This window comes from Bos mutus, chromosome 20 (genome assembly GCF_027580195.1).
Source record: "Bos mutus isolate GX-2022 chromosome 20, NWIPB_WYAK_1.1, whole genome shotgun sequence".
Lineage (NCBI taxonomy): Eukaryota > Metazoa > Chordata > Mammalia > Artiodactyla > Bovidae > Bos > Bos mutus.
In genome coordinates this window covers 29032354-29050338 of record NC_091636.1, presented here as the reverse complement: position 1 = coordinate 29050338, position 17985 = coordinate 29032354, and the positions used below count along the sequence as shown (strand labels likewise).

Sequence of the window (17985 nt, the reverse complement as noted above, 5' to 3'; positions counted from 1 at the left end):
TGAAGGGAAGCCCTGGCCACATGGTGAGTCAGGGAGCCCCCAATGCCCTGTCTCTGTTGCGCCCCTTCTTTCTCCTCTGAGGAGACACAGTGTGGCACAGGGCGGTGGGCAGGAGACTAGGAATCTGGATTTTAATCTCGGCTCTACCTGAGACTGCTGCTGCTTCTGCTAAGTCGCTTCAGTCGTGTCCGATTCTGTGAGACCCCATAGACAGCAGCCCACTAGGCTCCTCTGTCCCTGGGATTCTCCAGGCAAGAACACTGGAGTGGGTTGCCATTTTCTTCTCCAATGCATGAAAGTGAAAAGTGAGAGTGAGGTTGCTCAGTCGTGCCCGACTCTTTGCGACCCCATGGATTGCAGCCCACCAGGCTCCTCCGTCCATGGGATTTTCCAGGCAAGATTACTGGAGTGGGGTGCCATTGCCTTCTCCCTACCTGAGACTACTTATGCCAATTTGGACGAGTCATTTCCTCAACCTGAAGGGGAAACTTAGAAGATTCCTCCTACTCTAGAACTTCTGGTTCTGTGAACAGTTCTCGCCTCAGAATAACATCAAGTGAGAGTCAGCCCTGGTTTTAGAGGCAGCACTGAATAGGGAGTCTGCAGTGCTCCAGGAAGATGGCTGGGAGGTCGCAGCACCGTGGGGCCCTCAGACCCCTCAGGGGGTGGGCTGCAAACCTTCAAGAGACAGGTCTCTACAAGGAAGCTCTGACCTGCTGTCATGACATATCTATTTAAAAAATAAAAATAAAGCATCCAAGGAGAGAAAAGAGAAAATCAATAACAAATGAGACAAACTATAGGACCAAGTATTATGACCTACATAGAAAACTGAAGAATACAGAGAGCGATATGAGGTTATATTGACTTTTATTTTGAAAAGCATGTAGATTGCCAATGACCAAAGTGATAATCATCTAAATTTTGGCTTATCATCAGTTCTGAGAGTTAAATTCTGGTTTTGTTCGTCCTGCTGAGAAAACAAAATGTTTTCTCTCGACACTTTCAATTTCTTAATTCATTTTTGAAAAAAACTTGACCCTACTGAACCTTGAAGTGAAAATTTGAAAACAGTATGTAGAGTCACATAGGCACTATTATTTTACAGCTGGAAAAATGAGGGCTCTGGTGTCTTGTCCAGGGTCCCAGGTAACAATGACAGAAGCAGTGAGAAAATCCTGGACTGTTTTCCAGGATGGTAGCGTAGAGCTTCAGACCTCCTTAATTCAGTAAGGCTATAATCTGCAAGTAATTACTCCCCTGAAAATTAGTCAGATGGCCACTTACAGTGAAATTCCTTCCTGCTAGTGCTTACTGGGTTCCACGCTGGTTCTGGGAGCTGGACTAGAGCCCGTTGCCATGTTCCTTCAAGGATCCTCAGCCCTTTTCACAGAGAAGCCTCCTTCCTTCAGGAGCTGAGCTTTCCACTTCCTGTGTCTAGATCTTCATGGCGGCACAAAATATGAATGTCTCAAGGCAGCATGCCAGCACCCAGTGAACTTGGAAATTCAAGGAGGAGACCAAGTGTTGACTCGTATAGTGTCCACTGGAATACAATGCCTGATTTCCTAGGAAGCCAGTGAGTCACTGAAGGCAGACCCCCTCCAACTCAGACCCACAGGAAGTTTGAACCCAGGGTCACTCAGCCCACAGGGACTGGCTGAGCGGCTGGAAGGTCCGACGGCTGACTGTCCTCTTGTTCAGCAGCACTGTGTAGGACTGCCTGTCGCTGGGGGTGTGGCAGAGCAGGGCATCCAAAGTGTATGCGGTGACCTGGCCACTTCTGTGCAGTTTCTTGTTAAGCTCATCAAACTCGGCCAGGAGAGCGGGCACGTCCTTCACTTTTTCCCTCACTTTGACCAGCTGAAAAAAAGGCAAGAAGAGCGTATAGTTACATCCCTGCAAGACTTCTTCCTTGTTCTTTTTATCCTCCAAGCAGCAGAGATATACACGCCAAAAAAAAGTAGAGTGTGCACTTAAGTGGTAAAGATGAGGATCCTGGGGCAGAGGCATGAAGTGTGCACTTAAGTGGTAAAGATGAGGATCCTGGGGCAGAGGCATGAAGTGTGCACTTAAGTGGTAAAGATGAGGATCCTGGGGCAGAGGCATGAAGTGTGCACTTAAGTGGTAAAGATGAGGATCCTGGGGCAGAGGCATGAAGTGTGCACTTAAGTGGTAAAGATGAGGGTCCTGGGGCAGAGGCATGAATGACAATAAAGGATCCCACAAGCTTCAGACAACGTTTGGATGAGTACTCGAAAACCATCCCTCATATTTTATAAAAGGTGGAGGTGGGGGTTCAAGTGGCACATACTACACAGTGAAACATACCAGGGAAAGGAGGTCAAGAGCGTGGAGTCAAATGTGTCCAGTTTAACGGTCAGAGTGGGAGGCAGGGCCAGATGATGTAGGGCTTTCTAGCTCATGGTAAGTTTTTTGGAATTATTCTAAAAGCCATCAGAGGGTCCAAACGAGGACATATCTGATGTAGATTTTAAAAGGCTATATGGAGAACTAGAGGTACAAGGATGTGGAGACTAATCCAGGGGTGGCTGGCATCAGGCAGGTGATGGTTTAGACTGAGAAATGTATAGAAAAGATGGAGAAGTAGATGTAAATATTAGAAATCTATTTTGGAGATTAAACTGAAAGGATTTATTGTTGAAGGGGAGAGGGAGGCATCAGAGATAGCTTTCCAGTTTGGGCTTTAGTAACCTGGTGATGGGGGTGGTCACTGTCTGATATGGGGAAGACGGGAGGGTGAGATTTAGGGAGGGAAGACCTAAAGCTGTGTTTCAGGCAAGACTGAGGTGTCTGTGAGACATCCAGGGTCTGAGGCATGGGGGCAAGGTCTAGACCCGGGTGTGAATATTAGCATCGTAAGTATATGAATGGGATTTAAGTCTGTAGAAATGGGTGAACTCAGAATTAGAATGTGAAACTACCTTCTGAACAAAATCACCATTTTATGTACTTTAGTTCTTTTTAATGATATAACAACATTCTTGATATTTAGAACTAGCTCAAAAGCTGCTGGAGTTTTAGGGATCAATTCACTTCTCAAGCAGATCCCCACGTGGCCTCATAGCAACCAGGGGACACACTGAACCAGAGGGTGAGCTTTCTAAGTAAATCAGGCTTAGAGGGGGAAAATCAGAGAAAAACCATCAGTATTTTCCAGTGTGAAGTTTGTCTAGATACTTTGAAGTAAAGTGGAGTGAAAGTTGCTCAGTCGTGTCCGACTCTCTGTAACCCCATGGACTCTATGGTCCATGGGATTGTAATCTGGGCAGCATATTGATGGGCCAGGTCTAAGGGAAGGACTGATTAACGTGAGTGCTAGTGAGAATGCTGAAGTCATGTCAGTGCTGCACACACATGCACACGATTGTGTATGTTAAGACCAGCTTACCTCTCTAGTTTCCCTGCTTTTCTAAACATATTCCAAAAAGTCTTAGGTAAGTCACAACCCACGAAGAGTGAAGATCTCAGATAGATCTTTACACTTAATCATGACCAGTTAGCTTCTCCACAGGCTCCCTCTGCCAGCCTGCAGCTGGGGGTGAGGGCGGGGACAGGGCTGGGACGGCCGCCGTGTGGCGGAGGGGAGGCCGCTGCCACTGTGCTCTGCTGCCAACCTGCCATCTTGGGTGCCAGCTGGGACCCAGCCAGGACCCAGCTGCACAAGGCCGGGGAAGAGGGAGAAAAACGGGGGGAGGACCAACCAACAGGCCCCTGGATTAGTCAAAATGACATCACCAGTATCATTACCAACAAAGTGATCCCTGCCAATAATTTATGATTCCTTTACCGTCTCTTTCCCCCTTTTAGGTTGTATGACTGCTGCTGTTGGTGCTAAGTCACTTCAGTCGTGTCCGACTCTGTGTGACCCCATAGACGGCAGCCCAGCAGGCTCCCCCGTCCCTGGGATTCTCCAGGCAAGAACACTGGAGTGGGTTGCCATTTCCTTCTCCAATGAAAGTGAAAAGCGAAAGTGAAGTCGCTCAGTCGAGTCCGACTCTGCGACCCCATGGACTGCAGCCCACCAGGCTCCTCCGTCTGTGGGATTTTCCAGGCAAGAGTAGCAATGTATAAACTACTAGTTTCAAATGACTTATGATAATTCCTCTTTCTGTACTTAAGCCATACTTTAAAACAAAAGTATGACATTTGTTTCATTTTGCTCTCAGTGTTTAGAAACTGCTTCTTTTTCTTTAATTTTATTGTATAATCTTGCAAAAAGTTGTATGTTCCCTCAGTTGGTTTGCTCAGGAGCTGAGAGAAGCTTTACTCTGGTTTCGTACCTGGCAGGTCTAGCGCCTCTTCTTTCACAGTCCCCAGCTCTTTTGCCAGTTTGCTCTTTATACTAAACCTTAACTACAGAAAAAACCTAATAGTATTTTTATTGGAATGTTACATTATCACGTTAACTTGGGAAGGGCTGACTTTGTGAGCTTGTCTCTTCCTATCTAAACACTTGCCATATCTTTTCACTTGTTTAAGTAGAGGAATTTTGGGGTTTTTTTTTTTTGAGGATGAGAGATACTAGAGCCTACTGTTTGCCTGTGGGATGATTCGCAGTGAAGGCGAGCGACAGAGATGATGCTCAGAAGAAGGTGATACCACTTCTGGGCTCATGCCCTGGGCGGGGTCAGAGGGGCTGGGCTCCCAGGCTCTGGAGCGGGGCCTGCAGTCACCACAGCTTCAGGAGGGAAGCCTGAGAGGGGCGTGAGAGAGGGGCAAGGAGGTGTCATTGTGGCAGCAGGTCTCCTCTGATTGCTTCTGTTACCTCTGTGCGACAGGAAGCAAGGTCATCAGCTGAGAGTAAGGAATAGGGAGAAGGAACTGGATGCTTGAGGAGAAAGGAAAAAGAAAACCAAAAAAAGAGCTGACACCCATGAACACAGTGTGGGGAAACAAACAATGCAGAAGAAACGAGTTTTCCTAGAATTTCAGAGGACATGTCGTGTTAGAGGGGAAGTCTTTACATGCACATGGGGAAGTCTTACAGCAGGAACGACAGAGAGGTGGCCGGATTTCCCAGGCTCTGTAAGGAGGCGGCCTGCAGGGTTAAGGCACCAAGTGAGCCTCTGAGAGTGCTCCTGCTCCTTCACCTGAGTCCTGCAGAAACCGCACACTTACCACTTCTTCTGAGAATACATGTCTTTTCACAAATCTTGATAGATTTCCCTCTGTGGCATCCTTTAATATGTCTATTAGAGTTTTCAACATATTTGACTGGATATGGATCATAATCTGAATAAAAAGAAGAAACAAGAGAAACAAAACTGAGTCTGTAATCAGCACTGAGAAATGCACCCTGTGAGAGAAGGAAATGGCAGCCCACTCCAGTGTTCTTGCCTGGAGAATCCCAGGGACGGGGGAGCCTGGTGGGCTGCCGTCTATGGGGTCGCACAGAGTCGGACATGACTGAAGTGACTTAGCAGCAGCAGCAGCAGCATGAAACCCTATGCTTTTCATGCTATTTCCACATCATTTGTGTGCACAGGTTCAAAAGTGCTTTGAATGAATGCCCACCAGCCAAAAAACATGTTTTCCAATAGCTAATGAGAACACCACAGCTTTGGAACTTGTCACAAGGCAGAAATGGTGAGAACAGGGACCCTGGGGTCTGACACACTTGGGTTGGACCCACACCTGGCTCTGCAGTTACAGCTCAGTGACTCCTGCCAGGTGTTCGATCTTTCAATACCTTTTTTTGTAAAATGAGGAGAATCCCTTTACAGCTCACATTTTGTGTTATTGTGAACATTAAACATCAACACACAGGAGGTCCTCAGTAAACATTACTATTAGTTTCTTCCTCCTGTTTCCTCTGGAGTCAGAGAATATGACAATCAGATAATCTCATAAGACTGGCTCTGGGGCAAAAGATACCTTTACCTTTTTAATTTTTTTGGTTAGGAAATTGCAAGCATAGTGATTGTTCAAGCATAAAGTGGAAGCTGATTAAAGTCTTAATGAGGCCCTCCTATTTATATTATAGTTATCAAACTTGGTACTGTGCTTGGCTTTCAAAATGATACCACTAACTACTTTCCATCATATACAATTAACATACTGGAAAAAAAAGAACACATTTCCGCTGTACCCCATTACCAATGTTCATTGGTGTAATTTGAAGAATACAGTAAAGTTGAAAGAAAATGAGAATAATTCAGAATTCACCAACTAATGTTAACCATTGTTTATAATCTCATCTATTATCCTCCAAATCTATTAATTTCTCCAATTCTGCTTTTTGATCAATTATTATGAAATGAATACTTTCTCATAGCATCAGAAAGTTTTAGAAAAAAATAAAACCTCATTTTTTAATGATGAATGCATAGCAATCCATTATATAAATAATGCATCAAATAGAGCAATACCATCTTTATCAATAAATGTTCAGATATTTTAAAAAAATTGTTACTTTCTTAGACTTGATTCCCATAAGTGACATTATAAAATCAAAAGGTATAAACATTTTTAAGGCTCTCTATCTTTAGGAAAGAGATTTTCTGGAAGAGATGTTCCGTTTTTATACAAAACTAGCTAAATTTTCTTACTAGTCCATTTTATTTTCTTACTAGTCCATTTTATAATATTGTATGCTTGCGGAGCATACAGTCAGGATGAGGCGTTATTTTTGGTTCTACGGAACAGAATGAAATGACCTCAAGTAGCCAGCTCCAAAGGACCTGATTTAAGTTCAGTGTTCAGAACACAGGCAGAATTCTTCGTCAGGAGAGAACACTCCGGGGTTTCTCAGAGTCAGGTGGAAGCACTGCCTTTAGTCCAGACTGTATTTTCAAGGATCTTTGTACAACCAGCAGCGTGGGAAGACAGACAGTATTTAATGCAAAGCTGAGGGCAGGTACACTTACTGCCCATTTTAAAAGATTTGAGTTTTCCAAGTTCATGGTTCCTCTCTTAAAACATAAACCCCTGTGTGTGCAAGAGACGTATGGACCTCTTCATGTTGCTCTGTGGGAACTGGGCTCAAGAAACTGCAGCAAAAATGCTCATCCTCTGGCCGCTGCTCTTGCTGTGAGTAGTAAACCATCCTTCATCTCTTGGTGTCTCGTGTTCTCTACCAGCATCTGGGAAACTGTGGCAGGTTGACTTACTAGCTTGGAAGTGGAGTAAAATCTCCAAGTCTTAATAGTTCTTAAACAGTTTTGTTAATAAAAGCCAATCCCAATTTGGTTAGCAGTGGTCTGTCATGTGAAAGGCAAAGACAAGTCTATCTTGTTGATACTACATCTGCAGTGCCTGGCACCGAGCAAACCCTCAATGAGAAATGAGAAAGGGAGTGTAGGTCCCCGAGCAATTTGCAAGGGTAAACCTCCTGGAGCTCATGCTAGATACTTATCAATGATACGCATCTGGAAGATTTCAGCTGTTCTTTCCCAGTTTCTCTCTTGCCTCCAGCAGCTACCTCTGATTCAACAGGGATTTCAAGAGTGAGGTTCAGTACCTTGAACTGTATTGATGAAGGGCAACATAGATGAGGCAGTTACTGATGAAAGGCAGAGAGAAAATTTAGAGCTAGAAGCTTGTCTCAAACTGAAGTCTCAGGGTACAATTAGAAAAGCTAAATCAGGGTACAGTGCTTTGCTTTCATCTTATAGATTTCAAACAAAGGGCTAGGAAAATTGAATTAGCAAGGAGCAGGGGGAATTTTGGTTAAGTAAAACTACTCCTAGAACAGTTCCCGCCCCTCTGATTTTCTGAGACCTCAAGAAATGTTAACAAGTTTAACATTTAACATTTAACAATGTTAACACTGGACACCTTTGACCAAAAAAGGGAACAGAAGTCCTCAACATGCAGAAATTTGCATTTCTTTTTTCAAGTTTGCTATATTTGAAGTAGAACAGCATAGTGTGGTAGAGATTGCTAATTTTCTAACCAGTATCCATTTTCCTTTTTTTTGGTAACTGATGCCGTCATGTATAGAACTCAAAACTGTATCTCTCAGGTTTGTGTGCGACTAGATGTGACCATGGGATTAAGCTCCTGCTAGTAACATGTTAGTACAAGTTGTTGGGTGAGACATTTGGGAAAGCATCCTTTTTTCTTTTTGGAGGATAACTGCTTTACAATAAGGGACCAACTTCCCTGTCCTCCTGCATTCTCCTACTTCTTGCTGGGATAGATGCAATGGATGGAAGTCATGTGCTTAGGATGGTGGTGTGGAAATACACAAAGAGGCCAGGTCCCTGATGACATTATGGAATGTCATACCAGACCGACAGCGACCACCTCTGGTTTTCTACTTGGAAGAAAAGGAAAGCCTCTTATTTGTATAGACTTTTGTTACCTTTAGAGTCTGCCTTGCTTCCAATCAAATGTGATTCTTAAGCATATTAAGTGAGATGATGCCACAAAGGGTTTTATAAGAAATTATAATAGGTCCTGCCTCCTTTCCTACTTGGGCAGCCTAGGAGACTTCCCACCTGAGCTAGGACTTTAGGGTGGCCTTCGTGAGCAGAGAAACAAACATTAAAACATTCACTTGGGTTAGATAAATGATAAAAGCAGTGAAACTGACCCCTTGGAAATTCCCCTGCAGAGTAATTCAGTTCCAAAATGGATGTAGATTTCTACAGAAATGATTAGAATTCAAATAAAATTGGTGGAAAACTCCCCTTTGTTGGCCTCTGCTATTTTCAGACATATTTGGAAGGGAAAAGCAGTCCTCTGACATTGAGCAGCAACGCTCCAGAGGGGGCTATGGTTCTTTTGGGATCGTTGAGTTTAAATTCAGACGGAAGGTCAGGGTTAGCACGCATGTGCCTCGGTGAGATCACGTGCTCCGTCAGTTCTGTGTGAAACGAGCACGAGCTGGGAAATGGGAAACCAGGTCCTCTGGGCTGCATCAGCAGCAGGAGCAATTTCAATGAAAAGAAAATTAGGTTGAGGAGGAAGAATTAAGTAAGTTCAAATTCCAACTGGCAGCAAGAAAAGATTTTAGTCTAAGGCATGAATTTTTAAAGATCAGGAAAAAAAAAAACAACATCATTTATTTCTGCTGATACTCACTGAACAGACTCTCTGTTCAGCCTACTTGTCAGGTTTCCATTTCTGAATAATTAACAAATCGCCCTTATGGATTCTAAGTAGATGACTCAGCCTTGGAGAAGCTAGGGCCAAATAAATTATTTTTTAAAGACCTGTTCTAATAGCTGCCGCTGCTGCTGCTGCTAAGTCACTTCAGTCGTGTCCGACTCTGTCCGACCCAATAGACGGCAGCCTACCAGGCTCCCCCGTCCCCGGGATTCTCCAGGCAAGAACACTGGAGTGGGGTGCCATTGCCTTCTCCGTGCTCTAATACCAGAGACCCAAAATCTGAAAGATTCCTAAACATGAGAATGGCAACCATCTCTTTTCACCATCCCCAAGAAGAGGAAGCAGGCTTATATTGAAATAGGAGAAATTTACAAAGGACATTTGGAAGAATTGCCTGAGTGACAATTTTTAAACAAGAAAACTCTCTAAGTGTCTGGACAGTGGATAATACCATGACCCAGTTCATGGAGGGGATGATTCATTTTCAAGATCAATTCAAGGTTTCTTGGCGCATTTATTGGCTGTCTCCCCTGCCCGCTAGCTCCCCCAGGAGGAGCTGCTGGGCTGCCCTGGCTCACGATCGCACTCCCTACCATGCTCTGGATTTCTCTTCCGACTGAGACGGACACTTTAGCTCTTGGCAGACTTGTGTTTTATTTCTACCACGCCTTTCTCATTTGGGGGAAAAAAATCATTACTAGAGTCTCCTAGCAACTGTGAGAGTGAGCCAACGATTGAACAGATGAGGAATGTAAACTCAAGGACATGGAATATATGTACCAACAGCAGATTTCATTTTTTAAAATCCAGTCCTGTGTTCCCTTCCTTATGCAGGAGGAGCAGTTAGCTCCAATCCTAGATAAAAGGCACACAGTGCTAATCTCTGTAGGTCTGGAGTGGTGGGGAAACCCTAGGCTTTGTAGTCAAACAGATTTGTTTAATTAGCTGCAAGAAGAACCTAGGTAACGTCCTTACCCTTTGAATCTTCATTTTCCACATGTATAATATGGAGGAATACTGTTCTAACAACGTTCTATAAAGTAAACCAATAGATGTAAGTACCTAGCATGGTACCTTAGCTAAAATAAACGAAAATTCTGCCAAGCTCACTCCCATTTCTCACCAACCCTTAATGATCTCCCCACACTAACTTCAACTCTAGGAAAGGCTACTAACAATCCACGTAAACCTTCTCTCTCACACTGTCCTGGGTTTCTTTCCCACCTGATGCTGTGAACCACCTGGAGTCCTAGCAGTTCTGTGGCTCTCCAGTCATGAGATGAGTGCATCTGCAGCGCAGGCACTCTCTCTCAGAAGCAGATATTTACTCAGAGACTGAGAGCCATTCACATCTGGTAGTAAGCAGAGAAGGAAAAAAAAAATCACATATATGTCTGCTGAAAGATCTGGCTTCCTAGTCTGCTGCACTTATTGGCTCAAATGACCTGGGATTCTGGACTCTGGACCTTGCCATCTTGGACTCCCAGATCTGCTTCAGCCGAGAGCTTCACAGGCTGGCCCACAGTTTCTGCTCCGGTGCCCTGTCTTGGGCCAGGGCCTGCCTGCAGGAGGTGACGGCACGTCGGGCTGTCAGCACCCTTAGGCTTCAACACCCTGCTGCTATTCCTTCCTTGCCTTTTCCTGACGCTTCTTCTGCTTCACCACTGATGCCTTGTAAACTCATTTCTGGGACCTCTTTCTCCCTTTCTTATGACGTTCATCAGTTTATATCAGATCCATTACCAGGTTTTACAGATGAGCTCTTAACTGAGCACTGACACTCATCCCTGCTCGGGGCTCATGCCCTTTGCCAACCACAAGATCTCTGTTAGGGTATTTTTCTAATATTTAGTCTCTTCCCTTCTAAACCCACCTTTCTCTTTTTTCCAGGCAGGTTCTCTGCTATCACTGTCTCCATCTTTCTGGTTCCCTAGGTTCATCTTTCCCTCCTGTGTAAGCATTCTGAAAAGTAAATATGAGGTCAGATATACGGTCTTCTTATCTCAGACTTCTTGCTGGAACTTGTTACCCAAAATTTACCATAAAGGCTTATCTAGTCCTTTTCTTGAAAGTCATCTGGGCACGGGTCTGGGGGTGACATTTGAGGGTAATTATGAGCAGAACTAAAAGCATGGAAGCTTGGAATTCTGCCCAATTCCTATTCATAGGTCCTAGGATTCATTGCAAATAAATAATCCTTTTTATTTAACATATGTCATTTTAAACAAATACTACTGGTATTAGCAAACATCACTGAACACTGACTACATGCCATGCACTAACTGTGCTGTGCTAATTACTTTATATGCATTATTTATTCAATTCTCATAATGAAAGAAGGTATTATTACTAGTGTTATTTCAGACAAAAGGAAAAATGGGATTCATAGAGGTTAAGTACCTTTGACTAAGGAATCAGAGCTAGGAGAACTAACTAACTTGCAAACTAGAACCCTCAACAAAATTAATCTCCCAACAGAGAATGCCCTTCCCTCCACCCCTCCAGCCCACAGCCCTGTCCTCCTTCCCAATCTACTCAGCACCTCTCTCCTCCCCAGGCTTTAGCTCCTGCTGGCTGGCCCTTCCCTCCCCAGCCTGGAACACCACTCTGGCTAGGACCTGCTATCCCAGCTCATGGCATCTTGGTGTTCACACATTTCTGCTCTTCTGACAATGTTTTCCTCATCTTGGTCCCTTGATGTTTCAGGAGACTGTAAGTTCTAGGGGCTCTCTTTTCAACTCCCCACAACACAAACGTAGTCAGCATATGAGCAGGGCCTCAGCAGGGCCTCGCTGAGTGGGTGCTGTGTGTGTCTTTAACGGCAGGAGAGTCTCTTAGTCTTTTCATTGCCCCAAGAAGGTGAGGATGACTCACTGGGTAGACAGGCCACGGCAGGCTGGCAAAGTAAGAATGAGAACAGCGAGCATTTATTGTTTACCATGTTAGACACCACTTTATGCACTGTGGATATGCTGGCTCCATGAGCCGGGTACCATGGATAGGAGGTAGTCACACGCAGGCTTTTCTTAGAGTCTCAGTGAAGAGACCGCAGAGCCCATCCCCCGTCTCTCTAAATCAACAGCCTTCTGTAGTCCTGTGTTACACCTGAAGCATTTAGCCAGCTCTTCTGATGAGCATGTCTGTGTTTCCCACCTATTTCTAAACCCCCGGAAGCTCGTGCTGACTCCTTTCACAGGGCTCTACTATAACTTTCACACGGTGATTGACAAATGAACAGAATGAATAAAGACCTTGGGAGATCAAAAGTCATTTGTTGTACACAGACCCCCCCCCCGCCCCAAAAAAAAACCCTTTTATTACATTTCAAGCCTTACTTTAACCATAAAGAAGTTACTTACATTTAAATTAGTGCAGATTATGCTTTCTGGGTTCATGATTTGAGAAAAAATGGATATAGCTTTTGCCACCTGGTTCTAGAAGGAAGAAAAACAAGTCAGACCCTCAAGTCATATAAACATTACTCTGCTGTAATAAAGATGATTTAAAGATGTCATGATAGTCCTATCCATGGTGCCCCAGGGTTCTGAAGTCCACAGAGAAAAGAATGTTTTCTAGTAATCAAAAATGAACATTCTGTAAAATGTTTCCTACTGTGGCATATTTCTTAATGTTTTAACAACCTGCTTGACTTCCACTTTTTAGGATGGAGGCATAAAGTTGGCATGTCCCCTCTCTCATTGGAATGAGCTCTCAAAAAAAAAAAAAGCAACTTTGAGAAATAGAAATGCAAACCCATTTTTAGCCTAATTAGAACATAGCAGAAACCTCAAACCAAAGAAGAAGTTTGCATTGCCAAAAACATTGGAGCTGGAGCTTGGGTGAGCTCTGGACGGAGCAGTAAGAGGAGGACATGGCTGCATTGCCCAGAAGAAGTGCAGAGTTGTCCTCAAAAGTGGGGGCACAGCCGGAAGTACTCACTTTCTCTTTACAATGGTGGTAGGAGAGTTTAGGACTAGTAACGACATCTCTGGATCCTTTTGATGGCAGATGTGAGGCTAATTAAGAATTTACACAGATCAATGGAATAAGATAGAAAACTTAGAAATAAACCCATGCACCTGTAGGTACCTTATTTTTGACAAAGGAGACAAGAATATACAATGGGGCAAAGTCAGCCTCTTCAGTAAATGGTGCTGGGAAAACTAGACAGCTATGTGTAAAAGAATGAAATTAGAACACTTCCTGACACCATACACAAAGATAAACTCAAAATGGATTAAAGACCTAAATGTAAGACCAGAAACTATAAAACTCTTAGAGGAAAACATAGGCAGGACACTCGATGACATAAATCACAGCAAGATCCTCTATGACCCGCCTCCTAGAGTAATGGAAATAAAAACAAAAGTAAACAAGTGGGACCTGATTAAACATGAAAGCTTTTGCACAGCAAAGGAAACTATAAGCCAGGTGAAAAGACAGCCCTCCGAATGGGAGAAAATAATAGCAAATGAAACAACTGACAAAGGATTAATTTCCAAAATATACAAGCAGCTCATACAACTCAATACCAGAAAAACAAACAACCCAATCAAAAAGTGGGAAAAAGATTTAAACAGATGTTTCTCCAAAGAAGACATACAGATGGCTAACAAACACATGAAAAGATGCTCAACATCGCTCATTATTAGAGAAATGCAAATCAAAATTACAATGAGATATCACCTCACATGGGTCACAATGGCCCTCATCAAAAAGTCTACAAATAAGAAATGCTGGAGAGGGTGTGGAGAAAAGGGAACACTCTTGCACTGTTGGTGGGAATCTAAATTGATACAGCCACTATGGAAGATGGCATGCTACTGCTACTGCTAAGTCGCTTCAGTCGTGTCCGACTCTGTGCAACCCCATAGACGGCAGCCCACCAGGCTCCCCCGTCCCTGGGCTTCTCCAGGCAAGAACACTGGAGTGGGTTGCCATTTCCTTCTCCAATGTATGAAAGTGAAAAGTCAAAGTGAAGTCGCTCAGTCATGTCCGACTCTTAGCAACCCCATGGACTGCAGCCCACCAGGCTCCTCAGTCCGTGGGATTTTCCAGACAAGAGTACTGGAGTGGGTTGCCATTGCCTTCTCCATGGAAGATGGTATGGAGATTCCTTAAAAAACTAGCAATAAAACCACCATATGACCCAGCAATCCCACTCCTGGGGATATACCCTGAGGAAACCAAAATTGAAAGAGACACATGTATCCCATTGTTCACTGCAGCACTATTTGCAATAGCTAGAACATGGAAGCAACCTAGATGTCCATCAACAGATGAACGGATAAAGAAGTTGTATAGATACACAATGGAATATTACTCAGCCATAAAAAGGAACCCATTTGAGTCAGTTCTAATGAGGTGAATGAACCTAGAACCTATTATACAGAGTAAGTCAGAAAGATAAATATCATAGTCTAACACATATATATGGAATCTAGAAAAATGGTACTGAAGAATTTACTTACAGGGTAACAATGGAGAAACAGACATAGAGATAGACTTATGGACATGGGGAGAGGGGAGGAGAGAGTGAGATGCAGGGAAAGAGTAACATGGAAACTTACATTACCATATATAAAATAGATAACCAACGGGAATTTGCTGTATGGCTCAGGAAACTCAAACGGGGGCTCTGTATTAACCTAGAGGGGTGGGATGGGGCGGGAGATGGGAGGAAGCTTCAAAAGGGAGGGGATTTATGTATATCTACGGCTGATTCATGTTGAGGTTTCACAGAAAACAGCAAAATTCTGTAAAGCAATTATCCTTCAATAAAAAATAGATTAATTTTAAAAAATAAAGTAAAAAAAAAAAGAAAAAGAATTTACACAGATCACCCATATTAGCAGGAAACGGCATGTCACTTCCAGCAGCAGTAGGGAAGAGACTTTCCATTCAGAGTCACCTCCATGCCTATTCCCACTGGCCAGGCAGAAACAAAGCCAGTATAGAAACAAAGCCAGTATAGAAAACTCCACACATAAAGAAAACGCCTGCTACCCAAGACCACGGCAGCATGGCTCAGGTTTCTTCTGACATGAGTCTTCCAAAGATGTCTGATCTAAGAGAAACGTTTGTTCTTCAATGATGAATAACCAAAAAGGAACCAGCATGTGATCTATCTATAGACAATATGAGGGGGGAAAAGAAAGAAAGGATTACAGCAACAAAAAGAAAAAGAAAAGAACAGATGAAGAAATCCCAATGAAAACATGTTTCCATGGATATAAAGGTCAAAAATGAGAAAAATGAACAAGATCAGGTCACTCAGAAGTGGAAAAAAAAAATCAGGCAGGCCTCAGATTTCTCCATGGCAACATTCCACTCTAGAAGAGAGAACAATGCCAAAGAAAACCTCCAGGAAAGGAAATATCACTTCACAATTTTATATCTGACAAAACTGTAGTTTAGGTACAACAAAAAAACCAAAAAAAAAAAAAAAAAAGACAAATAACTTTAAATACCAGGAACGCAAGGCATAGTGTTCCCCTGAAGAATTTTTTAGAAGACACACTATGGACAGCCTTGGATTTAAAACTGTTCTCTGAGCACATTACGTAGCAAATGAATCATCTGAATTTTAAACTTTAATTACTTGAGAAAGTTCTCCGAGTGCAGCCTCCCTCACTGATTTTCCACAGGATTCCCCCTAGTCCCATGTGAACAGCAGCGCATGTTAGGCCCTCAGCTGTAAATGAAAATGCTCTCTGGAGGCAGAGGTATGGATGCAGGTTGCCATGGCACCACAGGCACTGGTCTCCTTATGAGGTATGGATGCAGGTTGCCATGGCACCAAAGGCACTGGTCTCCTTATGGGGACTTTTCTCTATGAGAGTCAGAGGGATAAAGAAATAAAAGCAGGAACACCCGAGAGTAGCCAAGCTTGCCCACCCCCAGTTCATTTGTGTATACCCCACAGCCTCACCTGGTTCAGAGCTAATGCCACTGCAAAACAGGATGCTCTCCTGGGGAGGATTTCTCCTTTGATTAGGGCTTCTTCTCTTAATGTGGTACAGATTTGAAAAGATTCAGGGCTATTCTGGGAAGACAGGATTGTTTGATAAATAAATGTTGCAAACCTTTAAGTTTAGTAAGTTGATTAGTGGTGCTCAGTGTTCCCGATTTCCTTTTGGAAGAACTTCCTGGAGCCTCTGAAGCCACTTAAAAGACTGAGCTCCATATCAAGCTCTCCGTTTACTATTTGTAAACAGGCTCAGTTAGCTACACATTAGCAGTTCAAATCTAAATGAACTCCATTTTTAGCTCTTTGCCAGTTTCTCTGATTGGGGGCTGCTCTCCCAGCAAACATTCGGATTACTTTTCATCCAGGCAGGCTGGTTTTCAGACACAGGTACCAGAGCAGACAAGCGTGAAGAGTCAGCCTGCTTCAGCCACGTTAGAGGACAGAGTAAAGCTCAGCATCACACAGAACTTTTCCCGAGGAGGTTTCCAATCCAAAAATATCCATCTTAAGTCAAATGTTTGGAAACATGAAAACTTTTTTGAATGTAAATCATGAAAGAATCCCAAGAAAACAGAACCCAAACAACCTAACAACATAAGCGATACACAAACTAGCGGGCAGCAGTGGCGAGACAATCCTCTTCCTTCGTGTTGTGGGTGGGTGAGGCTTACGACAGCAGCGTCAGCTCTGTGCCGACGTGTGTGTGCCATGACGTGATTCACAACTCAAACCCTAAAGGAACACCTGAATTTAAAGAGAAAGGAGAGCTCCCAGGATTGACTTGCAGTCTGCAATGGCTGACCAGTGTTTCAACTCGTCTCCCCACTGAATGAAATGAGGTTATTCTTGGAAAAGTCCTCTGGCCCTTCATAAGCAGTAGAGTTCAGTTCTCTCCACTTCAGTACATACTCAGGGAGGCATCTCAGAGAAGGGCAGGAAGCTGGGTGTCACAGTGCTGAGGAAGTGATGCTCAAGTGTGTGTTGCACTGGCCTCTGATTCACAGATCATAAAGTTGTGGAGTTGGAAAGGATCGTCTAACAATCTGGCAGTCAGCAAACTATGACCCTGGGGCCAAAGCCAGCTATGGCTAAGACTGGCTCTTACGTTTTTTTAAAAGGTTTGTAAAACTAAAGATGATGATGTGACAGAGACCATAAGTGGCAGAGCCCCAAAGTCTAAAATATTAACTATCTGGCCTTTTAAAGAAAAAGCTTGCTGACTCCTGAATCCAAACACTTCATTTCACAAATGAGGTAAGTAATTTCAAAACCAGTTCTTGCTAAAGTTGAGACTAGAGTTCACGATGTTCAGTTTCCAGGTTGGTTTCTTTTCCCTGAAACCAGCTGCCCCTCTTGCTTTGGAAAGTTGATACTGCTTTATTTTTCAGGGAATTTTTCAATACCCATATTCTGCCTTGCTTAGTGTTCCTTCATTTTCAGTATAAGGAGTTTTTGTTTAAAACAGCAAGAATGTGTACAATAATGCACAGAACCTGGGTCACTGTAGTATTTCAGTTACCATTTGTGCATTCAATAAGTAATAAAGAAATAGTCTATGTGCTAGAAACAATCCTGATATAGTGATGAGAATAGGGATCTATGTCATGCTCTCTATTATCGAAGAATTTATTTTAATGTCACATACATTTATTAAAGATCAGCTGTGAACCAGACACTGTTCGGTGCTGGCTATATGGTGCTTCAGGAGTCTACCCTCTATGGGGATGAACTGTGCGTCTACTTGGTGTATCAGGCAGTGTTACGAGTGCCATGTCTGTGACTACAAACAGAGCACAATCAAGGGATACCACAAGAGCTAGACGTCACTTCCAACTTAGTGATCACAGAAGAATTCACAGATGAGGAAGAAGCAGCCCTTGAGTTATCCCTGAAGGATGCCAAGACTTCCAGGGGAGAGGGCCAGACACGACTGGCCT

At 43.5% G+C, this 17985-nt stretch overlaps 1 protein-coding gene across 2 annotated transcripts in view; it reads right to left on the bottom strand.

Moving 5' to 3' along the window:
• Positions 1–853: 853 nt before the first annotated feature.
• The window catches only part of PTCD2 (pentatricopeptide repeat domain 2), a 32086-nt gene continuing 14954 nt past the window's right edge, over positions 854–17985 (bottom strand). For both annotated transcript variants that reach the window (XM_005889337.2, XM_070357583.1), the window contains 4 exons: positions 16010–16123; positions 12438–12512; positions 5143–5256; positions 854–1863 (listed from right to left, as the gene is read on the bottom strand). In XM_005889337.2, coding sequence (XP_005889399.1) covers positions 1639–1863; positions 5143–5256; positions 12438–12512; positions 16010–16123 — 528 coding nt within the window. In that variant the 3' untranslated portion in view covers positions 854–1638. The remainder of the gene's footprint in view (positions 1864–5142; positions 5257–12437; positions 12513–16009; positions 16124–17985) is intronic.